The following is a 27,383-nucleotide window of genomic DNA, read 5'->3' on the forward strand; positions in this document are numbered from 1 at the left end:
TGAACAGCAAGTTTCAGTCTGTTTGCCCCCTTCCTTCATCTGTATTCAACTATGCTGGCAAATACAGTGAAAGGGCTCTGTTTCTGACACCCGTGCTGATGGACATTTCTACTCTTTGTGCCAACAAGTGGACCCATGACTGCTCCCTGCCCAGGTGAGAAAGCCGAGATAACACCCTATGCTTTAACACAGCCATGTCTATTATATAGCAAGACTACCATATGAGGACAGAATAACCAGAGAGGTGTATAAAGCTTTTGGAGGTAATTTATCTTTTGAGACTTTCTAGAAGAAAGGAATCATCCAGGTTTCTTCAAAAATGAATACTCTGCATGACACCCTTAATCCAGTAACACAATTATATACACACTTAAATATAATCATGTCTGTAGCACCAGTGAATTCAAATGGGAACTACACACAGGATTAACCTAAAGCTTGAAAAGCTTAAGATGCTGGAGCCAAGTTTTTATTGCTATATATATATACACTTAGTTTAAAGCAACTATTAAAATAATAGTTGCACTTTCCATGTTTCTAATATATATTGAAATAGGGGAGTATTTAAATCAAATTGTTCTACATAGGCTTAGACATCCTATACATTTTTGTATTTGAAAGTGTTTTCAAATGAACTGTATGGCATACATCTTGTAAAGCTACTCAGAAATTATAAGCAATTTAAGTTATGCCAAAACAGAATTAAATGTAACAACAACCAAGTTCTATGCACTCAGGTTGTGATGACCTTGCCATGCATGCATAATCAAAATCTCCAACACCATCATGTATAAATGGTTACAATAAAAATCTTTGATATACACTTTGCACAGCCAGTTTTTGAACAGCGTACCAGCTATTTACACCTGCTTCCTAAAGTAATCATCAAAATTCCCTCAAAAACAGGCAATTGCTCAGTAAGTTAAGAGAAACAGAGAAACTGTCTAAAAAAGTCAGTGAGAAAATGTTTCAAAGAAGAAATATAGAAAAAAAAACCTTCATTGGGTACTGTCCTATGCTATTCCCTTGCTTTCCTTTTCTAATCCATTTTCACTACCACTCCTTCCAAAAAAAATAATTCTGCTGTGATTAAATGACACCAGAATTTTACAGTTCTAACAGAGCATTCTCTCCTATTTACTGTTGGTCTCATTCAGACACACATAGGCTTCAGTGGAAACTGAAAGCGGGGCCAAAAGATGGGGAACTGAAGTCTATTCATGCTCTGCTAATAAATCGTGTATGCTCAAAACAAATGAGCTTTTATGAATGTTCAGATCTTTCTTCCCGTGTAGAAGCAGAAGGAAAAAAAATCAGCCAGTGACTTCAATGGAGTATAGTTCAACAGGAAAAAGTGCACAATTTAGTATTCACTCTCATTCAGACTTAGTGAGAAAGTCTTGCTAACCGATTTAAACTTCTTATACCTGAATGCACAATTTGAAAACTAGTCATGCCCATTTTCCTCTGAACTGGAGTGTAAATAAAGCACTACCTAACAGGTAGCATAATGGTAATAACATTGCATTTTATGTTTGTACAAAGGTGGGGTTTTCATGCAAGTTTCCCACCAAACAACTTGTTTTACAGTGCAGCTAAGCCAGCTCTAGTATTTAAAGGTTACATTCATAAAATACACTTAGGATTTTCCTTAGAAAACACATCAGGCACTACATGGCCTTAAAAGAAACAGTACACAGATTTCATTTACTGAAAGAGGGTAGGATTCTGTTTAAAAGTTCATAATAAAAAAATATCAGTTTTAGCAGGGTATTCACTCTCTTCCCAGATGACCTGACAACAGTGGAATGTCAAGAAGGACATTCCCACTGGAATTAAGAAGTACTGCACAGCACACCCGTGCAGTGAAGTCATCTAAAACCCCCTAGCATGAGTGGAATTCCAGGAGATGGGCAGAACACAACAGCAGCCAGTGTGAAAACCAGATTAAAAAATAAAAAAAAATAATAAAAAAAAAAATCTCAGAAGGCACCAAAGTAACCAGAGAAAAACACAAACCAACTAGCCATGAGTGTCAAGGGAGCTGAGAGGTTTTGCCTCTCACAGACAAAGGACCTGGTTGGTGTCTCAGTGGAACTGGGTGGAGGAAGATGTAGATTTGCACCCCAACTTTCACAGAGCTACATTAGGTCAAAACCAAGTTCAGGAAATGAAACCAGTGGCATCCAAGTATTAAGAGAAGTGACTGTTAGGTATCACATTTGATTCTCATTGAGCAGCTTTTTGGTTGTGCAGATTTCAGTAGTAAATGAGCTAAAGTAGCTATTACTCTACCTTTTTCCTGTTTTAATTTTTAACCATATCAAAAAATCACAGACAATCCAAGTAAAATGTCATACAATGCTTTATCTTCCTTTTTGACTCATGACTGTACTAAAATCTGTAAAGTTGATAAACTGTTTTCTTCCCCTTTAAATGCCTCAGCACTTCCTGATCACAAATTAATAAAAGCATTTGAAAGACAATAATTATGTAACTGTTCTTGTACTTTTGTATCATCCCGAAACAGGAAGAACATACTCCCCTCCAAGATTATCCTCTGAGAAAACTCCTAGCTTGCAGAAACCACATACATGCATTTTACTAGTAATGCCAAAGAAGTTTAATAATTCAGACACTCACTTGATAATATCTATTTAAAAATATAATTTCTTAAGTCTTACAGTTTTACTGGGTTTACCATTACTTATAAATAAGTATATTTAATAGAATATTAAGAGGCTGGAATATTAGTAACTCCATTTCACAAGTCATCCTTAGGCTGTAATAACCTTACAGAATCACTTATAGATTACCTGTTCAACCTCACATACCCAACACAAAACCTGCTGAAGTCAACAAGCATGTTTCTCAAGAACGACACTGGGATGTGACTGGTTCTTGGTCTGTATGCTGACAGCACCACATGAAGTTGTGTATGCTGCCTCTGCCAGAGGTTACAGGCCACTGGGCACACACCTCCCCTCAGCCACTACCATTTCTATCATGACTGATACCTCTAAGCCAAGGCAAAAAGACAGGATCATCTTAAATAGGCAAATTTGATAGCAATAATTAAAGATAATATCCCCACGATGTTATTACTAGCCTTTTTCCAACATCAAGACTGAAGCGTTACACAGCAGAATACTTGCTATGAACCGCTCTCTGTGTGTGGATTTGCCCTAATACAACCAGCTAATCTGAAATGGGAATGGTTTTACCACCCTTTGTAGGTAGCCTGATGAACTGCCTGTTCACTAGCACTGAGCCTGGCTATAGACAGTGCCACAGTAAAACCAGTCATGCTATTGCTAATTTAAAACCTTTTACTTTACCTTTATCATCAAGTATTATGAAGGAAGAAATTACGCATGAAATCTTATTCCAAAACACTCTCTGTAATCTAGCACTAGCCTGAATTTAGTCTAAGGGCACCTCCTCTATACTCAGCCTCTTCAGAAGCCAAGTGAATCTTAAAACAAGTGAAAAAACCAAGAGGTATAAAATCGTTAGTCAAGGCTCATTCCACTATCTCCCAAGGTTAAGAGCATTAGCAACAACTGTCATCCACACCAGTATTCATAGTTTCACAGTCATACTTGTTCCTGTGGCCTGACACTGACTACAGGCTTGGTACACCCACTGTGTAAATGGCTAGACACATGAGAGTGAAGAATCAGGCCTATGATGTAATTACAGGACAAAACTAGTCAAATGGGTTTCTAATTTGGGGTAGAGGGAAGGAGGGGAAAGGAAGGGAGAAAGAACGTAAGAAAAACCCCATCTATATCTGTAAGCTGCTAATTTTAATTCCTTAATACTTCGTCTTTCCACTTGGAATGAACTTTAAAGTAAAAAAATACTTTGCAGCAGAACAATTGTGTACAGAAGAGATTATCTCTATTTAAAATATTTTAAGACAGATAAACAAGCACAAAGCAGAAAGGGATGACTCCTCACTCAGTTTTTCTTTTTATCTACTCTGAACAATTAAAGCAAATTTTAATCATTTTCCATGATGACTGTTGGTATCTTTGACGATACAATAAGCAAGATCACATTTTGGCATGTCTGCAAAAGCAGAACTGGCACAAGAACTCCAACAACTGGCGGCAATATCTTCTTTTTCACTTACACAGATTTCATGTTCTTTCATTCACTTACTTCTAAGAGCACTGACCAAATTAGCAAACACTTTGATTGCAGTTACCACAACACAGCTTTTTTAGATTTTGTTCTGTGACTCTGCACAGGTTTCATCAGCACAAAGGCTGCACCCACAATAACTTCTGCATCTTAAATTAAAATGGTAGCAAGGCTCAAATATGTACCTATCCATAATTGCATCTATTGCCATTTTTTGAGACACATTCAATATTTACTTTTTTTTTTAAGTAAAGGACTCAGATTGCAATAATTTTGGAAAATCAGGCCACATTTTTATTTGCTCCAGGTACGCATCACTAGTCTCAGTGTATAGTACAGTACATAGGTATATGTGATGTTTTGCAAATGCATAGGAACAGATGATAAATACAGTAGTACCTTAAAAATATATACATTTATATATAAATATATATGATATCTTTATTTGGAATTCTTTAAGAAAGTGTTTTCTGAAAGTTTCATATTATTTTATAGGGACTAGTTTGTAATCTTTTGACCTTTCAAGGTGGAACCTATATCCATCACACCTAAATAATGGTCTTACTGTTTTCCTAAAGATGTTTTCCTGTAGTCTGATCTAATTTTTAGGTATTTCCTTAGCCATACAAGAAATAAATTAGTTGAGCTCTGTTTTGGTTTGTTTTTTTTTTTTTCTAGCTTTAATAATTTGAGGTTTTAAAGCTTGCGAATTCCAGGTGTTTGTTTTTAAATATGCAGGAAGAATTAAACTATTTTTCTTATAGGAATTAAAAAAAAAATCAGTTAACATTAACTGTCTAATATAACTTATTTCCAAATTAGATATTAAAAAATAATTCAGGAAAACGTGCAAACATAAGTTTTACTTTAGTTGTTGAAAACTAAGCATATACTCTTCCTGAATAGAGAAGATTTTCCCAAGTCATACATGTATGTTAATTTGTATTATTTCTCCTATTTCTGCTGTAGAGGATCTGTGAATTTCAGTCATAAGCGTGCTAAAGCAAGGATTTCTACACTTTGCTCCTCCCCTCCCTTCTGCTGACTACTACCAACAGCAGCTCCTAGTTTTGTAGCCAGCTATGCACCACGTATGTGTGAGTGGTATGCGTGACAGTTTGGGAATCCCATCCCCGAGAGCACATAGGGAGATAGTCAGATAGTCAGCAATAATCTCTTCAAATTTTGACCTCCAAACCCCTTTCATTTCTTCATTACTAGTAACTATAGATTCAGGACAGTACACTATGGCCTCCTAATATTTGTATTGTTGTGCATGTGAGGTGCTAGAAGCATACACAGCCACGTAACAACGGAAAAATCTCTGTCCAGCTCAATTCACAGTCCACCTTAAACATAAAGAAAAAACAGTTTAGATAAAATATTATTTGAAACCTTACAGTGTTATGCTCAGACTGCATCTAAATATTCTTTTCCAGATTCAGTGGGGCCAAAAAAAAAAAAAACAACCCCAAACCCGACTCCACCTCAGACCACCATCCTCCACTGCAACAGTTTGGGAAGGCACTCACAAAGGAAAAAAAAAAAAAAAAAAGAAAAAAAAAAAGGCAGGTTAGCTAATAATTACTCTAAGTCAGGGGTGGTCCTTTAGTGACCAAAAAAAGCTCAGACAGATAAAAAACTAACTACAAAAAGAAACCATTAATTTTTAGCCAGATCAACTTCTGCAATTGCCTCACCACACAGCTGCTAGAGCACCCAGGCTGGCAGGGAAGGGCACGCTTCTACCTTACACCAACCTAATGACTATTTGTTGCTAAAAAGCACAAATTTAGTACCCCCTGGCGCTGCTGGTCACCCAATTGCCCAGTGCTCATGCAAAGGAGAGGCCAGGCCTTCCCATGGGCAGCAGCCGGCCACCAGCGCAGCCGCACCCTCAGACCTGCACTTCAAGGATAACTCATCCAATTCTCTTTGAATGCAAGTCATTAATCACCCAGTTACTAGTTCCTACTGTGACTAATACTTCTTTCCACACAGGCCACTTTTAAAGTGATTTTATATCTTTCCAAAAAGACCCCAGATATTTGTCAGTAAGATAGCAAATGGTCTCTAGGGTAAATTACTACTATTGCCTGTTATTACAGTTATTCCGTGAACAGGCCCTGAACCTCTGTCTTTTCTACCCTACCATTCGAGAACTTATATAGAGGCGCAATTTAAAACAAGAGGGACGCATACACGCGAGAGGGATGAGGAGCCCGCCTCCTTCGGCGGCGCTCCCGGCTCCCGTCAGCGCGGCCCCGGCCCACCAGGCTCCCTCGCAGGGAGGCGGCGGCCGCCGGCTCCTCCACCCGCCCTTCCACGCCAGGCACGCCACAGCCCCGACACTGGGGCTGATCCCGACCTTCGCAGGAGGCCGAGAGCTACGGGCGGCGAGGCCCGTACAGCTCCACTGTGAAAACCGGTGGGTGGGCCCCGCGACCCAGGGACACCGCCCTTCTCCCCCACAACCGGGCACCATCAGGCGACCCCTTACCGGCGGGAAACGCTCCGCCCCTCTCTCCCACTGGGTCGAGCTCCCTCAGCCCCCCCAGCCCGACCCCGCCTGAGGCGAGGGGCCGGCCCACTACCAAGAGCCCCCCCTCTCTTTGAGGGCGCGGGCGGCCACGTGACCCCCCCCGGCGGCAGAGGGCGGCCCCGCCCCGCCCCGCCCGAGCGGGGAGGTGGTGGTGGCGGCGGCGGCGTTTGCGCATGCGCAGCCGCGTTTCTCCCATCCAGTGCGGCAGCCGCGGGTGGAAAAGCCGCAGCGGCGGCAGCTGAGGGGAGCTAGGAGCCTGTCGCTGTGCTGAGGGGGCGGCTGGGGTAGCGGGGACAGTGGTGGGGTAGCCGGCAGTTCTCCCGGCTGGCTGCTAAGGCCGCCGCTGAGGTGAGGTGGGGCGGGGCGCTGAGGCGCGGCGGGTCTGCGCAGCGTTTTGGGGCCGGTTCCCCAGCGTTTCTGACATCTCGGCGCCTCTACCGGGGCCGGGAAGGGCTGCGTCCCGGCCTGCTGCGGTTGTGGGGGCCTTGGCGGCGGCGGCGACTCCCGCCCTAGGCCGGAGGGCTGGCGGGCGCGGCGGCCTGGGGCGTTCAGCCCTGGCCGGAGGGTCTCCCCGGGGAAGGGGGGCCCGGGGCCGGCGGGGGCCGTTTTTCGGGGTGTAGGAGGTGGCGGCGTGAGTGAATTGAGACAAAGAGCGAGGAGGAGGAGGAAGAAGAGGACACTCGGGCTCTGCCACATTCCTGTGCAGAGGAAGGCGGGAGGCGGCGTTAGCCCTTTACGGACAGCTGGGTTCAGCGCTGCCCTCAGCTGCTGTCGGCGTATTTACAGCCGTCTCTCCCGGCCGCGGGAGGAGGAGGAAAAACAACCATGTAAGTTCCGAATTGCCAGGGGTCCTGTGCGAAGATGGGGGATGCCGCAGACGCCAAGGAGATGAGGAAGACTTTCATTGTCCCTGCTATCAAACCCTTCGACCATTATGATTTCTCCCGAGCGAAAATCGCCTGTAATCTCGCCTGGCTGGTGGCCAAAGCCTTTGGGACAGGTAGGTGGCGTCTTCTTTTTCCCTTTCTTTGATGCTTGGTTCCTGCTTGGTTGCTTCGCTCCCGAGGACGTGCGAGCCCTTCCCTGAGGAGCTGGGAAGGGAGGGGTAGGAGGTGCGTAGGAAATGGTTTTGGTCTGTTCCCTCATCTTTGGGGCCCTTACACCTTGTGATTTTGGTGGGGATTTTTTTACTTTGTTTTTCTTTAATTACCTATAATCTTTTTGGAGGAATACCGGCGTTTCTATTACTGAGTAATTTTTGTGTATTGAAGCTAATACAGTTTTATTTGAGGAATTGAACTCTGCAAGTTGTGTTTTATTTATTCCCCGGTTCACACTTCTAGAATGCCAAATAACACCAGCAATCCATGTTTGTCTGTTCTCCTGAAAATTTTCCTAACATTAAGAGCTGAATTGAGGCCTAGCAATGAAAATGGATGTGCGCTGTTAGTTTTGATATGTGTGACAGCCAGTAGCCTGTAGCCATTTGAGAGGTTAAGCAGTAAGAAGGGTTTCAGGAAAAAGAGCGTTTAATGCCAGCCAGGCTTTGGCCTGCACAATACGGAAGGCTGTCCTTGTCTGTAAGCGTAAATGGAATTGATTGTAATGCCTCTGAAAGGCATTACTGCTCTGTCTTTGAAACCTGGGCCTTGAGGAATACCAGACCTGTTATTCTGCGCCAGGGATATTATTGGGCCTTGAGGAATACCAGACTTGCAGAGGTCTTCTGAGGGAAGCATTTTGAAAATTTACCAAGCTAATGTATGGGGGTTTTTTATATAGCTGTAGTATATTAATCATTTCATTTTCTGTGGATTAAAAATAGGGGTTTTCTTTGAAAAGTGAGTTAGATATTAACAGTCAATGTTTTTATCCCAATTCTTTGTAGAATAACAGGAAAAGGTTTCTTCTTGTGGAATTTTGTACCTTTTACATTTAGGGCCAGAGCATAGTTCTGTATTTGAACAGGATTAAAGCTGTACCTTTATTATGACTCTGGGAACTGATGATATTTGGTGCTTCCAAAAATTGACTTTCAAAAGGCTGAACCTATTGAGATTTCAGTAAGGTCAGTAGCTACTGAAATAAAGTGTATGTTCATTACCTTAGAAAGAAAAAAGATCAAAATACTGTTTCCATATAAAGATTTGTCAATAAACTCTGCTTACTTTCCTCTGTGAAATCTGGAAAGGTATATAATATTTTTCTATGCAGCTTTATTAGCTCTGCAGACAGGAGAGGTAAAATAGCAGTGGTAAAAATTCTCACAAGTACCTGATTCAACATTTTCAGAGATCATTATTTTTTTAGCTAGCTTCATTCTATAGGCTTTACTCATGGGATTCTAGATATACAGTGCTTGCGCAATTATATAACCCAGAATTCTAACCTGAAAACCTTTTTCTACTGGAGTTTGGCAAATTCTCAGCCTGTGGTTGGAATGTCTTGATTTGTATTCTATTGGATGTGTAAAGTAACTTGCAGAGTATTTTTCTGCTACTTTCTATAGAAAGTGTGATCCAAAACAAATTCCTTTATCTTTTTCCTTATTACTGTGGTTGTTCCGAGATGCACAAATGAAACATGATTAGAGGAGATAATCGCTCCATCTGCCCTAAATGCATCTAAATACTGCTCTAATGTAATAGTAGGAAGAGAGGTAAACGTACACAGTTGTAGTATTTCTGATCTCGTAGTTCTTCCACTAGGTTTATAGCACTAGTAGCCTCAAAGATTTTATGGCTGAAGTAGGGAAAAACAGTATATAGACTTGCATGTCTGCAATACAACGGCTTCCTTTATACTTGGAGTGAAACAGAAGAACTGACCTTCACCTTTTCCAAGAAGGAAGGAAGTTTGGGTTTATTAAATTATTTTACTTCTTTGGAGTAGATCACAACCTCAACGGAGTCTTCTACCTATTGCTATATGCTTTTGTAAAGAGGAAATACAAAGGATGATTAGTGTGTTTATGGATGCCACATTTCTTTTTTTAATCCCTGAAATGTTGAAATTCCTTAAGTGGGCAGGGGAAGTGAAGGATTTTTCCCCACCCTCTCTGAAATAATGTCATTCATTTTGATTAATGAAAGGCATAAGTTGTTGCAATCATGTATCTATTGAAGAAATCTAAATCTTTATACATTAAATAGGCACATCATTCAGTGGATGTATTTCATATTTTTCAAAGCATATTTTAATAAAATGAAAATTGTGGATACAGCTTGGCTAGGTGTTGTGAAGAGAATGCTCTCTTGAAAAAAGACTTTGAAATAGGTACTGTTCATTAACATTTAGTAGTGACTTCTGATTGATATCTGCATCCAAAAACTGAGACATGAGTTGCATGTTGCTGTTGTCCTCAGTGAAATTACAGGAATAGTCTGGCCCACAACACAGGCAACTCAAAGTAAATTGTATCATTCTTATGAGAGTTAGAGTATACTAACAGTCGTGTTGAAGGCATCTTGTATGAAGAATTTTTTAAGAAAAAACTTCTTTAATTTAAAGACAGCATTCGTATTTAAGTGCTGAGGGAGCATAGAATTTTGTGCCTTGACATTTTGCTGCAAGAAAATGTGTCAGTGTTAGGACAGGTCAGGTTAAATGTTTTGTAATAAGCAAATAATTTAAGTGGCACAACTTAGAGTAACTGAAAGGGGGGAAAATGAACAAAAAGTGTGAAGTATGAAAGTGGGATTGTTTGACCTTAGAAATTAAATCTGCAAATGTTAAATTTCAGCATTAACTCTCATTGCTGTGATTTAACCATTTCAGTATAGAAAAACTGCTTTTCAAAGAAGAGTTTGAACTGTATTGATGTTATATGCTTCAACTTAAAAGTGTAGCGGGACCTACTTCATAGGAATAATTTTAAGAAGGTCTTGATGTTGTGTTACTCTGTATCTTTTCTATTTCTAAAACAAAAGAAGTGGATTTCATTATTTTGGAGTGTGAAGTTTTTGTCTTCTCTACTATAGTCATAGAAAATGTGGCTGGAAAATTTGTTATCCATCTACCATCCGAAAGACAGGCTGAGCTAAATATACATCATTCCTAACAGATGTTTGTTTAGCCTGTTTTTTTGAAAATCTGTAATTATAGAGATTCCACGGTATGTCTGCCAGTCAGTTTGAATCCTTATTTGTCTCTAGATGTTAGAAAAGCATCTTGATGTCTTTTGCTACACTGTAAACCCATTCCGTCTATTCCTGGTGGATCTGAGAACGGTGGGCACCTCACCTCTTTACAGCACCTTCTACATAATGAAAGCAGTGTCTCCTCTCTGTTCTGGTGTTTAGACAAAACAGACTTTTTCCAACTTCATTTTTTGTAAGTCAAGCTTTTTTGGACTCTATGGTTGTGTTTTTTTGTTGTGTGGGGTTTTTTTATTGTTGTTGCTTTTTTTCCTATGGTCAGTTTTGCATGAATTCTGTACTTAAATCTACATCTCGTGGTCCAGATGAGCCCTTACCAGTACAGGGTAGATTTGAAAAACTGCTTCATCTTTCCAACCTGTAATATTGTCATTTATTCACTAGAATATGATGTTTGTCACTTTTGCATGAGCCTAGAATTGTTGACTCATTTAGTCAGTGATTCACTGTAGCTCCATATCTTTCTCTGCAGAACTGCTGCCTACTCAGTTGTTCCCATCTTGTAATTGTACAGTTGTAGGTTCCTGCTTTGCAGCTATACTTATATAACTGCATCCCATTTTCAAACCACTTCTTCCACTTATCACAATCTTCTTGAATTATAATTTTGTCCTTCAAAATGCCTTCAGTCCCTCTGTAGCTTGAAATCGCTTCTCTAGAACCTCAGCTAGTATGAATGAAAGTACTAATTCTTGAACCTTGAAGTACATATTCTTCCCATTTGATAGGGGACCTCTGAGTACTTTTGGAAAATCGAATGAGAAGCTGTCTGAAAAACGATTTGTAGTTCCTAAGTTTCTCTGACATGTATAATTCTTGGAAAGTTATAAGAACAATTTTGAAGTCTAGTTAAATTAGTTGCCTTTCTACTATCGATACAACGTATTGTCCTGCTACAGTAATAAATTTCACTGGTTTAACATGAGGGGTTTTTTTGACAGGAATAAACAAAAATCCTAATAAAAGCTGCACAAATCTGAGTACTTGTCCTAAACACTGTTGTGTTTTTTGCAGTCAAAATAAAATTGTCCATCCATCTTTTAACATTACATTTATTCTTTATAGGTTGAAGCAATAGACTACAAATTGCGTCATCTGCAGCTAAACGTTACCCAAGAAACTTAAAAATAGCTTTCTCTTGATGATTAATATTTTCAAAATTTGTAAGCAGCTACTTAACTGCTGTTTGCAGATGCTGCCAGTAGAACCATGAAGGGAGGAAACGAATGTTGTGTATCTGACAAACAACTTTTAACTAAATACTCTCGTCTGTTTAGTGTTGCAGGCCAGAACATCCTTTAATCTTTTCCTAGCAGACCTAATTTCTTTACTTTTACTTAGTATGGCAGCTAGAAAAAGCTTGCACAAGAGTTTGGAGTATAAAAGAGAGTTTGAGATTCTTGTGAGGAATTTTTTTTTAATAGATTCCTTTCCATCACCTCTCTAAAATAGTTGCTGACAAATTGGTACTTTGGTCAATGCTACTATAATCCATTGATCGCCTACAGAGATGGTATACTTAGAAGTTGTTCCTATCACTTTTTTCTCTAGAACACATTTAAAACGCGGTTTGACTGTAGATCACTTATTAAAGTAATTAAATAAAATTGTATGCAATTCTGGATCTATTAGGTTTGGCAGAGTCATCTGAGGTTGTAGTCTGCACATACAAAAGTGCGGGAAGGTGAATTAGTTAAGTTGTCAGGATTCTCACTACATGATAGACCTCAGGTTGGGTAGTTTATTATCTGTTCTTTCAATGACTTCATGTCATTGAACCTATTCCGAGCCTATTTGTCTTTATAACTGAAGTGCCCTGTCTGCAGAATGTAATAGAAGTGATGAAGAGACTGTAGCCAAATGCTCACCTGTATCCGATGATGAGATGAAAGAAATTTTTTTCTTCTACCTATATCTGGTTTCTCTTCTGTATTTTTTGATCATCATTGCAGTCGCTACTGCAGGTGTATGTTAGCTCCCCCCCAGGTTTAGGGTAATCGGTTGAGTTACTTTAGTGACTCTATGTTGAAAGGTGGCTGTCATCCAAACTTGAAGAGTGTTTATATATTGTTAATCAGGAACTTCTCACCTTTTGATATGAGATGTTATGTAATTTCTTTTCTATAGCTAGCTGGTGGATTTTAATGAGCAACACTGGATACATTTTCACTCCTGAAACTAACAACTTGTAACTACTTGCTTTGGTAAACCCGGGGCTCTGAATGAGTATTTTTGCTCATCATTCTGGTAAACAGGGCTGGGGGTCGAAAACCTGCAAGATTTTGCAAGAAAAGTAGAGTAAGTTCTTATTCCCCCCCCCCCGTCCCCTTTTCTTTCCCCTTGGACAATACATTGTTACTGGATCATGTGGTAGTAATAAACCTTTTTGCTACAGAGTTGAAATGTAGTGTTTGAAATTTATTTGCCTAGTGCAACAGTTGTAGTTTCCTATGTGGTTTGGTTTCATTGTGTTGTTTTTTTTTTTTTCCCAATTAGAAGCAGTCTTAAACTAAGAGAACCTGCAAGTCAGACACCGAAGCAGATGTGTCAGCTCGTGTCTACCTAGTTATGGCTGGCAAAAAGTTTTCTTTGGTTTAATAAAGTCTTATAATAATTCAAAAAATAAATGTATATCTCTAAATTTCTGAAAACAAGCCTTTTCCCTATTTCATAGTCTGTTGAAATCATATCTTGACTATTACAGTCACCATGGTGCTAGCAGTGTGAGATGGAATTATAACTACACTACTGTCTTTTTATTTCTCATACCTTACCTTTCCCAAAAAAAAGTTCTGAAGGCATTTATGCTAATAAGAATTGATACCTTTATTCTGAAGGCATTTATGCTAATAAGAATTGATACCTTTATTGCCATGGTTAATTATAAGTTGTTCTTTTGTTTATCAAAGCCTGAATCAATATGCAGGTTTTAGTAAAGTAGATGTTAAACTTTCCCATTTTAATGGGAAATGCCCCTACCAAACAAATGCTGTATGCTTTGGGAGTAGTGTTTTCTGTTGTGCTACTGAAGACAGAATATTGGAAGGGAGAGATAATTAGTGTCACCCAGCATAGCATTTCTTATGTGATTCTCAGTACTCAAAAAGTAACTGAAGTCTGGGTGGGCTATGAAGGTAGAGCTTGTGCATGTTTTTCCTTTGAAGCTTTTGTGTTTTGGCTTTTGGTTGTTTTTTTGCTTTTTTTTTTTAATTAAGAAATCCCTTCTAAGTGCAGAACTGCTGTCAAAGCAGTGTATAGTGGTCTAATTTTGTGGCATCTAGAAGCAGGAGGGTCGGTTCTGTTCATTCTTAGTACTTCCGTGATGGTAAATCCAAGAATCTGCCAAGTTCAGTTTAGTTACGTAGACAAAAGTAAGAATTGTGATACTGAAGTTCAGTCTGCCATAAATTTATAAAGGTTGACCTTTTAGATACTTGCCCCTAGGCAGAAGTACGTCTACTGCCTGCTAGCCAAGAGCAATGTAAGTGACGGACTGATTCAACAAACCAAAAAGTAAAAATTCTTTTTCAATATCAACTGTCTAATTTTGTTTTCCGCTTCCTGATTAAAAGTCTTGTTTTGTGATTTTTCTTTTTTCAGTAGCATCAGTTTGATCCATGGATTACTAAACTGCTATAAATCTTAAAACTGGAGTACTCCTCAGAGCCCTTGAAGACGTCTCCAAAATAAAGCAGCAAATTGAAATGTCTCTCTTCTACTTAGGCAACTACAAAAAAAAAATATCAAAAGCAAAATAATACAAATCATGTTTCTCTGACCTGTTCTCAGTCCTCAGACTCTTTACTTCCATGCAAGCTCTGCTGTCTTGTGCCCAAATGGCAAATGTGGCAACAGAACCCTTGTTGGCAAGTGGGAGTCTGAATTAAGTAACTTAACGCTGTTAACCTTATGGCAAAAGCACACCTTTGCTGTTCTGCAGAAAAACTGTCAAGTAATTGAGTCCATTAAGATTTGGCATAAATTTATCGACTGTTTCGCACTAGGAAATGGTTAAGGTATTAGTCAGAATTCTTATGAGATGATTCTGTATTAAATCTCAAAGTCTTATAGTTTTTTTTTTAATGTCAGTTGATATCAGTAACCTGTAGAGATAGAAGTTTTCTAGGCTGGGGCTTAATGTGGACTTGTGGCTCCCAAGAAATGATGTATATTTTAATTAGAAAGCCCCTGTTGAAATATTGTTTGTTATCCTCAGAAATAAATAAAAAAAAAAAAAAGAGACCTTGTTGACAAAGACTTTTAAGGTTTTGAACTTCCTTAATGCAAACATTCATAAATCTGGAATTGTTCACTCTTATAAACATGAAAAACTCAATAATAGTGTAGCTCAAAGGATTACATTCATCTGTGTGGAAGTCTGGAAACCTTACAAAAAACCATTTTGTTCTTAAAGAAAGTGTAGACTTTTTACATTAATACAAGTAAGGTTTTCCAAAGGAGGAATTCATACTGTCCTCTAAGGAATAATTCACGCTTACCAGAGCAGAGAATTTTGTTTATAAAACAGCTTTTAAAGGTAGCTTCAGAGGTGGGACCCATGAATTATTTTTAGATGATTCCTTTCCTTTAAAATGGTCTGTTTAAATGGGAAGTTAAGTTGCAATTCTATCTCATGGCCAGGAGAAAAAATTTTTGCCTTGTTTGCTTTAAAGCTTGAAATAAGTCCTTTCATTCTTATTTTTTTTTCTTCTCTAGAGAGAACATGTACAGGCAGGACTTTTGAGTCCATTATAATTTATGGAAAAATTACCTGAAGATATGTTGAATCCTGTTTTAAAGTTAGCCCGATTCTTAAATTACATTATTGTTTTGGGCTAATGTTGTATTTGCTTTTTGTTCTTTTCCCTGTGTGTTGAACTTGTGCATTAGCTTCATTTATTCTCTTCACAGTTAAATGTTTACACAATTCTAAATGTCAATTATTATTTTTTTTAAACCCATATCAAGGAAAGATTTCCGGAATTGAAATCTGGGGTCCTGTTGACAATTTTAGGAAAAAAAAAAAAAATAGTGAAAGCTGTCTCTAGAGATCATCTAGTTTAATGTCCTGCTTCAAAAAGAGCTGGCTTCAAAGTTACAAGAAGTTTCTCAGGGCCTTGTCCATATGAGTTTTGAAAGTCCCCGTGGGATGGTGGTTTCGCAGCTGGGTCCCCAGGCAACCTGTGTGCTGCTGCTCTCCCTGTGAAGAATTTTTTTACTTATATTGAGTTGAAATTTCCCTTGCGGCAGCTCGTAACCACTGCCATGTGTCACTTCACTGCACAGTCCAAGTCCATGTTTCTGAAACCTGCCTACTGGGTGCTGGAAGAGTGTGTTTAGATCTTTCCACTGCCTCTCCAGCAGAAATACACCCGCTTCCCTTGGTCTTATCCATATTTCATGTGCTCAACTCCCTGAACTCAGTGTGCCTGATAGATCTCTCTACCATAACTGCTGAAATTTGCAACAGATTTCAAGGTCAAATGGTGCTTTCTGGAAGCATGTGCGACAAGGTATTTATTTTAAAAATGTTTGTTTACTTCAGAGTATCATCTTCAAAGACTCTTGTCAGCTGGGCAAAGGAAAGGGACTGGTAAAATGCACATATTGGGAATTAGTCTTAAGATTTTTCTCTAACGGAGCCGTTTAACAATCTCCAGTCCTGCCAGAATTGTTAATAAAGGCTTTGGCCCTGTTGGCGGTTCTGGTAGTCTGCTGAGAACTGGATATAGCCCGGAAATTCTCCTCCACAGGACTGCAGGGGCAATGCTTGCTGATTCTGGAAGGGCTGTTACTTTCACATAAGTAACAGGAGGAGTTTCCTCTATGTCTAGCTGCTGTGCCTTTTTTTTTATTGTTTTAAACTATAACAAAAATGAGAACAGTTTGAATCTTCTATGGAGATCTATTTACTCTGATATCTGACAGTTTGGTAGACATTATAAATGGGGAAAAGTGCATGTGTTTCTGTCTGTGCAAAGGAAACTGATGGGAATTTTTGTGAAGACTTCTGATCTTGTTACAGCAGGGATTCCTTATTTGTATGCTTTCACATGGTTTGTTGGTTTTGTTTTTATAAATTCAGGTTATGTCTGTAGTCACAGTTTATCTTCCTAGCCCCTTGTTTCTATATTCTATTTCTCTAATAAATTCCTTTTTCCATTTTTTGATGAATGCAGTAAGTTTCTATTCCAGATTTATTTTTGTGAACACCAATGAAGTAAAAGAAATGGCACACATCTCATTTTGTCTTTTGCTGTATTTTTCAGAAGCAGAAACATCCTTTATAAATAATTCTATTTGCCTTTGACAGTTATCATCTTGATTAATTTTTTTTTAGTGTATTGAGTTATTTTATTATTAAACTCCAGTAGTGGATATAATTCTTTCATGATAAATGCATTTATTGCATCTTATCTCGTCACTTTAGGGTCTGTTTCAGTAGTACAGATGATCAGAAATTACTCATTAACAGGCGATGGTCCTGTCTTTGGATTGCTCTTCTGGCTCAAATTTTCAGACTTGTAATCTGTCATTTTCTTCAGTGAGTCTAAAACACAAAGTATGTGACTTCTGTTTGTGTGTAAGCTAACTACTCCTGCCTTGAGAGGTGTTTTCTCATATGTGAATGAGGATTTTTTACGTCTTCTCAGAAATTACAAATGGCTTTATCTCTTCCTCCTTGTTGCCCCTGCCCCATCTAACTTACCATGTGATTCAAAAAGGGGGGTGTGGTGGATTGGGGTGTTTTGCGTTCTGTTGATGGGGTCTCTTTTTGTTTTTCCTCCTGCAAAAAAGGCAAAATCTGCTGCCTGTGAATTATGAGATATTTACAAAAAAATTTTTTCTAATCCTCTCTACCTTGAGGAAATAGCATGAAGATGCTTTCAAAGTTGGCTTTTGGAATTAGACAGGATAAAGTCATGATGAGGATTGAGCTCCTGATAGCGAGGTGGAAATGGTTCCTGAGAGACTTCAGAAATAATGAGCTTAATATTTAAATAGTCAGCATATGGACAAGCAGGGAAAAGAAAGAAGGACAGGTAGAATTGAGATAAATGGAAATAATACCTAGGGAAGCAGGTACCTAGCAGTTTACAGTGTTCTTAATTATCAGTGCTTTTTATAGTCGTGGGTGTCTGTAGGTCCTATAGAGTCAGTAAGTGAGGCTCGGAAGTGGCAAGAGAAGTTTGCAATATTGCTGCCTGACACTGGTAGATTTTTTTTTTTAGTAGTAGTTTTATTATTATCTTCTAAAAAAGTAATGTTGTTGGGCATTAGGCTTGTATTTTAAAGGGCAAATTAATTTTACTGACAGTATATTTTGATCTGTATTCTCAAACAGAGCTGTCAGCATTTCTAGCCAAATTTCAGCTTCTGGTTTAAGCACATTATAAATTATACCTCTCTTCCCCTTGGTAGTCTGAGGTGGCAAATAAGAAGCCATATCTTATCCTTTTTTACCATCCTTATGACATTTAAGAAAGCATGTGTTAGTATTTCTTTCCCTTTTTGCACCCTATAAAACGTATCCTCTCCTTTCACAGCTAGAGGCAGCTACCTCTTCTTCCAAAGCCTATAATGGAAGCACATGAACTGCAGTAGAATATGTATGAGGAAGAAGATAATCTGTCAGTATCTTGTGATGGCATGTTCTGTTTTTTCTCCCTCTCCTACTCCACCCTTATTGGGCTGTTTGCTCCACCCTGTGCTTCAAACCTTGTCTGTTTGGCCGTTTATCCAGCTGAAGGCAAAGGGAATAGGAACCTAGAGTTGCATCACTGTTTTCCTACGTGCTTTTTTCCTTGTAGCAATTAAATAGGCTTTTTCATTTGGGCTCAGGAAAAGAATGACATGCTCTTTATCCCATAAATGCTGTTGGCTTAATTAATTTTACACCAATGGAGAGTGAAATTCTTACATGGGGAAAATGGAGCATTTTGCAGTGCATATGTATAGAAATGTGAAGTCTGAAACCATGTCGAAGTTATTTTCCACTTCACTGATGATTTAATTTAATTTGACCTAGTACCATATTTTATTAATATATAACTATTGCTTTTGTGGTAGACAACTGTAATCTGTCTGTATTGTGTTGTGTAAAGTATTTGGAAAAACTGTTAGGTTGTCTTGGAATGCCAATTTTGGGGTTAAAAGCTCAGCTTGATCAGAGCTTGAATCTCGACAGAATTTTGCATAGTTATCTGTGGGTACTAAGCAAGTTCATTGAAAAAGGAGGAAAGCCACTAACACAAATAGGCAAATAAGAATTCAACATTTTGTCAGAAGGAAACTGATAATTTTTTTCCTCTTTTTCCATTCTTTTTAATTGCAGTAAAACATCTGCGTATTTATGCTTAACTGTTGGATTGTCATCATTCTGTGATGCATGACCTTTTAAATACATAGAAGAGTAATCAAATTTTTCTTGCATATATGAAACCTAGAAGGCTGCTGAGTGGAAGCTTCCCTTTTTGTCTTGAATTATTCTGTGCTAAAATATAATGTTCCATTTTATTATTGTAACAGAGAAAGAGTTTTGTGTTCAAATGGGTGTTGTTCTGCCTTTGTATGTCTGACCTATATAATGTTATGCCAAAGGAAATGAGAATGTTTGGGCATGTATTTGGAGAAGCCAAGAAATTTTAAAGTAATGATGCTGTAAACCGCAAGTTGGCCTTCTGGTGTGGCCTTTGCAGTGTGGAACTCTCTTTGAATTTTTCTTAAGTTTCTGTTCATAGTTCAAATGTTACATTTGTATGCAATTTTCCCGGGTGTTTTATATCGTGACTGGTAAAGACTCTGGTGTTCCCTTGAATATGCTTTCTTTAACATAATTTAGAGTTAATACATATGAAAAAACCCTAATACTATATCTATCTTACTAATGCTTTTTTTTCTGTCTTTGTAGAAAATGTTCCAGAAGAACTACGAGAACCGTTTTACACAGACCAGTATGACCAGGAGCACATTAAACCACCTGTTGTTAACTTGCTGCTGTCTGCAGAACTCTACTGTCGTGCTGGGAGCCTTATTCTCAAGAGTGATGCTGCAAAACCGCTTCTAGGTCATGATGCTGTTATACAAGCCCTGGCACAAAAAGGCCTTTATGTCACTGACCAAGAAAAGTTGGTGACTGAACGAGATCTTCACAAAAAACCAATTCAGATGGTGAGTGTTTAAAGCTTGTATGTTACGCTTTTTCTATTCTTCTGTGTACTCCCAGTAACTACATATCTGTCTCATTACATGCATATTTTCCTCAAGAGTTAAATGTGCTTCATTACTGGAGGCTTATGATTGTTTTGTTTTATTTTTTTCAGTCTCCTCGTAGCTGCCGGTGCAGGTGTATTTCCTCTGCACTAATGCTTGTAAACACCTATCATTCCACTCAGTCCAAGTGTTACATTTTTAAATACAGCAGTGATAATATGATTGCTTTGATTTCAGTTTTACAGCACTGACTGTCAGTAAATATTTCTGTGTTGGAAAAGTGGTTTGAAAATAAGTTTGGGGTTTTTCCCCCTTTATAGAAATCTTTGGCTAAAAGCTTTAAAAAAAAAAAAAAAGGTTGGAATGACATAGGCAATTCAACCTAATAATGCTCAGTAGTCACAAGTTAAGTATTAAGTCAATGTCACAGAACAATGGTATATTATTTCATGGAGGCTTTTAATAATATGTCTTTCCTTTATACAACTGCTAATTAAATAATTAGTTCAACAGACAAATGATTCTATTACTAAGCTCCTAAGTCATGGATTTTCTTCCTTGATTGGAGCAGAGTTTTTTAAAAAAATAATAAAATTGTCTGGCTACATGTGGCCAGTCCTTTCCTCCAGGTTGGTTAAAAAATGACAATATGATAAAATAAAATTCAACTATATTTAAAGTGAAGTGTTTAAAATTACGTTCAGCTTTTTATTGCTTAATATTTGATGCAGAAAATAATTTAAGTAAACAGTAAGTATGAGACTATGAAGGTTGAGTTGACAACTTCTATTCTAATACATAACTTAAGCTTGCTCATTTGAAACAATGAGCAAATTTTATTGTGATACCAATGGAACTAATGTTCCTACTATACTTGGAGATATTTATGCCACAATCTGGTCTTTTCAGGTTAGGATACACTGGAGACAGGGAATAAAATGTCTAATAGAGAAAGGAATTCTGAAAGTTTTCTGTTATCCATTAGCCTGAATCTGGACTTTGCAGTCTAGTTTTCCTGGGATCTTTTTAATTTGAATCTACCCTCTGGAGTTGGCCGACTGCTCTGTTTTAAGTCCTTTAATGCTTTTACAGTCAGTGACGTGTAGCTGCCTTTAGAATGGAGGTGTGTGAATATTAATACAGCTATGTTTTTATTGTCAGCTTATTAGCAACTTGTATTTACTAACATGTAAGACAACTAACAAATATTGGCAGAATATGACTAGAGAGTCTCTCTTATTTGTTCTCTTGGTATCAGCTGATAAGTTGCAGAAGCTTTACAGGTGCAACATCAAAGCTAATAATTAGTAATTAATGATTTATTCTATACAGTATTGCCAAGAAGTATTAGGCCTCTTAGTTTGCAGAAATGTGTTTTTTTTGAAGTGGCAGTAGTTAGTTGCTGTGATATAAAGACTAAATTCTTTACATTCATTTTGGTTTTATTTTTAGTTGAGAATTATTTCCTGCTCATAGAATGCTTAAGATCTGAAGATGCAAGTATTTCAACAATAGAAATAAAACTAGTCAAGACACTTTTTCCTTATGATTGAGCTGTGATCAGTGAATGCAGATAACTTGGCATTTTGCCAGGAGAGTTCAGCAAAGAACAAGTGGCATTTTAATAAAAGAAGCTGTGGATAGCAAATAAGACATACTGAAGTGCTACAAAATTTGTAGGACACTTGCAACAATCATGGGTGGTTTATAATGTTCATAGCAGTCAAAGCGTTTAAAAGGTTAAGAAAGAAATTTTCTAACTGTCCTTGTTTTTACAGAACTTAGTTCCATGCTTGTCTCAGAAGGAAGATAAGGTTACTTACTGGCATTTAGGAGCCTATGGTTTTCCTATTTGATATTTTTTTTCATTTGATCCCTTTCTAGAGTAGTTTTAGGAGGCATCTCTTTTCAGAGGTGTCAGTTGAGGAAAATGTGTCAGTATTCTCTAGTTTGGTTTGCTGATCTTTAATTCAGTAATTAATGTTGCTTAAAATGCATTTCCAGTAGTAATTCTCTGTTTCCCCTGTGCTTGAGGGGGTGTTTGTGTCTTTTTCCTGTGGTGTTTACGTATAGGCCAGTAAGTAGTTATTCAAACATCAGTGTCACAACAGTTGACATCCCCAGATTCCTACTCTGCCCATGTCACTTGTCCCCAGTCCAGTACCAGCAACAAATGAGTGTCCTGATGCTGTTGTGTTAGTTCACAAACAGCTGGGCTGTGACAATCAGAGGGAACACCGGCGTGAAAACACAACTGGCTTAGGCAGAAGGGCAGCTGTGTTTAAAACAATTGCTACCAAAGAAATGGCTGTGAAATTGTAGTCTCAATATTAATATTCTGAGCTGAGGAGTTTTAATTTGTAGTGCCATGCTCATATCTCTGTGCGAGTTCCTAGCAGCAATGCTACATTTTAATTGGGAAGTCTCGGCCTTTTTCCATATTATACAATTAGCAAAGTTGGCAGAGAATTTCAAATCTGGCTGTTTCAGTATTGACAGTCTTAAAATTATCCCCTTGATGTCTCCCAGTGCCTTCTCCTAGTGTTCCATATGTCACAATTTCTACAAGTCTTGGAAAGATGTATATCCTGTTTCAAAGCATGGAATGATTTTTCTTTTTCAATTCTATAGACCAGAAAGTTTGCATATATAATTAACTCATATGTTCCTCTGGTAGACCAGATTGTGTTAAACTTATGTTCAATTTAATAGAATTTAATAGAAAATAATATGGTAGTCTTTTTCTTTGCTAGCCTGTCTTCCCCATAAATAGAGGAAAGAAGTTGATGTTTTTTAGAGGACGTTTATCATTATCTGCTCAGATGTACTGCATTTCTATAGCTGAAAAGGGATGAGTTATGAAACGAAACTATGGGAAGAGATTTGAGTATAGAATGTTTTAATTTTGCTTGCACTTTATAATGTGTGTAGCTGTGGCCAACAGACTTGGAGTTCCTTTTACTGTATGTTTGTAGCCCTGATGGCTGTGGTGATTAATAGTTGATTCACTTCATGTGTGACTACTTACTAAAGCAGGCATGTCAAATTTTGGCCTTCTCTGTTTCTTAGATAGCTATAACTGAACCTTTTTCTAGGAAGCACCTTATATATTAAAGTCTTTGAAAAGTCTAGAGAGTGAATGTGTTTCTTTGTGCACTGGGGTCAGGATAGATGGCAGTTTCCTTGTGAGTCATGACTGACTTAGCTGCATTAGTGTCTAATTTGAGAAGCTGCAAATTTGTGTGTGTGTGTATATCTGTATATACATACATATGTGTGTGTATATATAAAAATTAGTTTTCTCCAGTGGAATGGGGTTAAGAAAGAGGCGCTTAGGACATTAACAGAAGCGTTTGCCCCTGTTACTGTGTGTTAAAGCCTCCCCTGTGCAGGGCTAGGGAAGACCATATGGAATCTGGTTTGTTTTAGTCTTTCTTATGTTTGGTTTGTTCATGTGTCTTGTATTTGGTTTTCTGGTAAAATTGAAAGCTAGGTTATTCTTTAGCCTTGTTCTGATTTAAAAACTCGTAATTGAAGCTGTCTGTTCCTGAGAGATTGCATCTTGTGATAACACTATAGAACTATTCAGTGGCCCCTGCATTTCTGTTCTCCATGTGTTGCAAGCTATTAAAACATAATTCTATGTTTGTTTTCACTAAATTTTATTTGATAGGATCATCCTGTTGCATTTTTTGGGGTAGGGGTACAAAAGATCCAAATCCCATGTTATTACTCTCCAGGTAGAAATTCGTATGGTCTTGGTTCTGCTACGTTAGACTCTAAAAAGTGCATAAATAGTCTAGATCTTGTAATTGAAACAGTGTTGAAGCAAGAATCAGAGTATTTTTCTCCTGAAAATTATATTTCAGATCAGGAGTACAAAAGGAATTACCTGATGCTTAAAAAGTTTATGAAAGCTAAGTTGCGAAAATATGAACAAAGCTACTTATTTCAGTTGGCAAGTTCTAATTACATTTAAAAAAATAATTAAGCATGCACTTCCATATGGAAATCATATGTGAGACTTTGACAGGCTATAGAAATCAGAAATAGCTTAAGAATGCAGCATGGTTCTGGTAATTATGCAATAATTTTGTTTTAATGCTTCCAGATATAATATGCATAGATCACTGTTCAAGTCAAGATTAACTTTTATATTTCCATGTTGAATCATATCTTCTAAAACTTCACATTTATTTCATGAGCCAAAATGACTTAAATGTTCAAATATCAGGTACACAAGAAGATGACAATTTGGATTTTTTCATATTTTTTCTCATATGCATATTTGATCTCTTTATGGTTAAAAACCATATATATATTTGTTCTTACAGGATGAATCAGAAGAGACTTTTAGACAAGTTTCTGCGTTTTGCCAATAATTTTATATCAACTGAAAGTATTTGACCAGTCCAATTCTTTTACGAGAATTGTGATATTTAATCAGGCTGGCCATTGGGTATTCATATGCTGGTGATCTCTTTCAATTTGCCTCAAGTGGAGGGAAGAATAAAGAGATTCAGTGAGGAATTAAGAATTGGGTTTCCCTCCCGCAGGTCCCTGCAATGCATTTGTGCCATTTGGGGAAAAGAATAAAGAATCAACATCTTGGTTCCCTGCTGCCTGATGCTCTGCAGGGAAACTGAAGTTGCCTCATTACCCAAGCTGTGGACTTCTGTACCGCCCAGTCTCTGTCCCTGATGTGGCAGGGCCAAGACCAGCTAAATTTCAAGCTTGAGGGGTAATAATATCAAATCTTAAATACCGGTTTGAAACTTCTATGTATTGGGAGGTGTACTGTGTACGCACAATAATGTTACAGGCTGCTACCAGATCTGTGCCAAAAATTTATTTTCCTACCCTTATCATTGTATATCGATAGAGCACTTTCAGCTGACGAAGTTACTATCTTGCAAGATTTCTGGTAGAAAAAAAGGTAGTCTTAGATATTTAATTCCTAAATAAAATCTAGTCACTAGGAAAAGGTTAGTGAATATCCTTTATATAAATACTGTCTCTGGGAAAATATGCCATAATTTCAAATATTTCTTTGTATCATCTTCTCAATATGGAAAACATAAAAACTGTAGTAAGCATAATGCAATCAAAAAATGTAACTTTTGTGTAAATTTGAACTCTAATTTGGAAAAATACTGTTGCAGAAAAATGTCTACCAGCTGAGCAGCTACCTTAAACTTACACCCATGTATAATTATTTTTGAAAAGTGCTATCATTAATCAAGAAACACTTAAATACTCCATACACTTCCACAATTGTCAGCCAAGATGCAAAGGAAATGAGAGGCTCTTGCAAAAGCCCAGCAAAAAATCTGTAATAGCTGGCAGGGTTAAAAATTGTTACCTCCCTAATTCCAAGATGTAATTCACGTGTATGTTTTTTTAATAGAAAAAGTAGTGTGCTATCATCCAAATTGTTTATCCATTTAGCTGCAAATTACTTTTTTCCTTGAAGATGACTTCTGTGGGGAAGTCTGGCAATAATTCTCTCTGTAGCAGCTTGTGAATCTGGACTATAACTGAGGTGTAATTAGGTGTGCCTGTATTAGCTTTTTCATACTGATCGGAAGCATGCTTTTGAGGCAAACCTACATATTTCTCCCAGTTACTGCACTTCTGGTTTGAGTTATGGAGTCATCTAAGGGAACTCAATTTCTTTCAGCAGCTAAACCAGAAGATGGGCTCTAGGGTTGCACCTACAGTTGCCCACCTGCCAAAGGGTGCTCATTTCACAGGACTAGGACTGAGCTGATTGAAGTGAATCCCCTGGGAAGGGAATAGAGACGATTCCTGGGACCTTTGCACCAGTTTTGCTTTTCTGTTGTGCTGTACTAATTGCTAACTTAATCATAGCTGGTGAAAATTAATGTGGAAGAGTGGGGGACTGATAGTGGTGGTTTTGTACCCACAGCCAAGAATCTGGCTCTTTCTGGATAAGACAGCAGACAGTAAGTGGTTAACTCATCCTGCAATCCATAGTTTTGGTCTCTCTGGCAGACTGTGTTCATTTGAAATGACAGTCCCTCTCATCAGTGGAGTATTTATCCTTGATGAAGGGCTCCGGCAGCTCACCCTGTTAGCTTGCAGCTACATGCTGCAGCCTCTGCATTTTCATGATGTAGAATTCCTTTAACTCTGTAAGGCAACAAAAAGTGTACTAAACACTTCATAGAACAAAGCAATAACATGTGGCTTCTGCCCTGAAGAATTTTTTTCTGGTTTTAGGCATGATGTAACAAGTTTCCATTCCTGTGCTATTATGAATTACTTGTTAGATGAGGACATGTAAAATGAATTTGCAGTTACTTGACTTTGGCCCATAGATACCATAATTTGTTAGTTAAAACATCAGATTCTAATATTAACTGACTTGTGATATTTAAGCATCTTGCATAGTACTATGTTTCACAGAAGATTAAAATAATAAGCAAATATAGTGGTGAAATAGAACCTGAGTTTAGTCTAATGAGTCTCATGTGCCGCACAGAACCAGTCAGTCGGTTGTGGTTTTCGGCTGGGATAATGTAATCTTTAGATGTTCCATACTTCTTTTTGCGTGCGATTTCTGCTGTAGACACTGGGTTTTAGACTCACCTCTTCAACACGCATTCCTTGTAAGGTTCTCATCTGCTTGAAAACAGCGATCCAGTATTTTTGCTGGTTTTCTTGTGTCAGATACTCTATCTTACTTCAGTCACCATTGCACAAACATCTGTTTGACATCATAAATGTGACTACCAAGCCCCCTCAAGCACAAAGTGCCAGTTCGCACTGTGGTAGTGGTAACCGCTGTAACTCTTCATGAAGTTTATTCTGCTCTTACCATTTTAACATCTAACTTGGTTAGCTGTTTTATTCAGCTAATGTTGACGGATAGCCTAGGGATTTCGTGTTGCCAGCTGCTTGTTGTTAATTATGTTTGTCTTGTATGTAGAAAATCCTTTTTTCTGCTCCATGTAAATAGCAGCAGTGACTTGAGATGTGTTCTACAGTATGTTTGTCTAGAATTTAGCATGTAAAAAACAAATACAGGTTATCAGTGCGAGTCATACAAAGGTTTGTTTTATTTCTGTAATTTTCTGGGAGTGAATAGTGTATTTAATCTAGGCCTGCTCCTTTGCTGAAACTGAGTTCTAAGACTGCTTATTTGCTACTAATGCCATTCTTTTGCACTGTAAAATATTAGCTTGGCTGCAGTCAAACTGAGTCACTTCTGCACTTCTCCGAGCCAGTTGAAAGAAGCTGCAGATGAAATAAAATTACATAATTAGATTGTTCTAGGCTTACTTTTATTCATATGTATC

The 27,383-nt window shown here is 38.0% G+C and overlaps 1 protein-coding gene across 2 annotated transcripts in view; it reads left to right on the forward strand.

Moving 5' to 3' along the window:
* Window positions 1–7,333: 7,333 nt before the first annotated feature.
* The window catches only part of CAMSAP2 (calmodulin regulated spectrin associated protein family member 2), a 91,519-nt gene continuing 71,469 nt past the window's right edge, over window positions 7,334–27,383 (forward strand). For both annotated transcript variants that reach the window (XM_074152740.1, XM_074152741.1), the window contains exons 1-2: window positions 7,334–7,691; window positions 19,760–20,019. In XM_074152740.1, the coding sequence (XP_074008841.1) occupies window positions 7,553–7,691; window positions 19,760–20,019 (399 nt within the window). In that variant the 5' untranslated portion in view covers window positions 7,334–7,552. The remainder of the gene's footprint in view (window positions 7,692–19,759; window positions 20,020–27,383) is intronic.

The sequence above is a fragment of the Numenius arquata genome, chromosome 8 (assembly GCF_964106895.1).
Source record: "Numenius arquata chromosome 8, bNumArq3.hap1.1, whole genome shotgun sequence".
Taxonomy (NCBI): Eukaryota; Metazoa; Chordata; class Aves; order Charadriiformes; family Scolopacidae; genus Numenius; species Numenius arquata.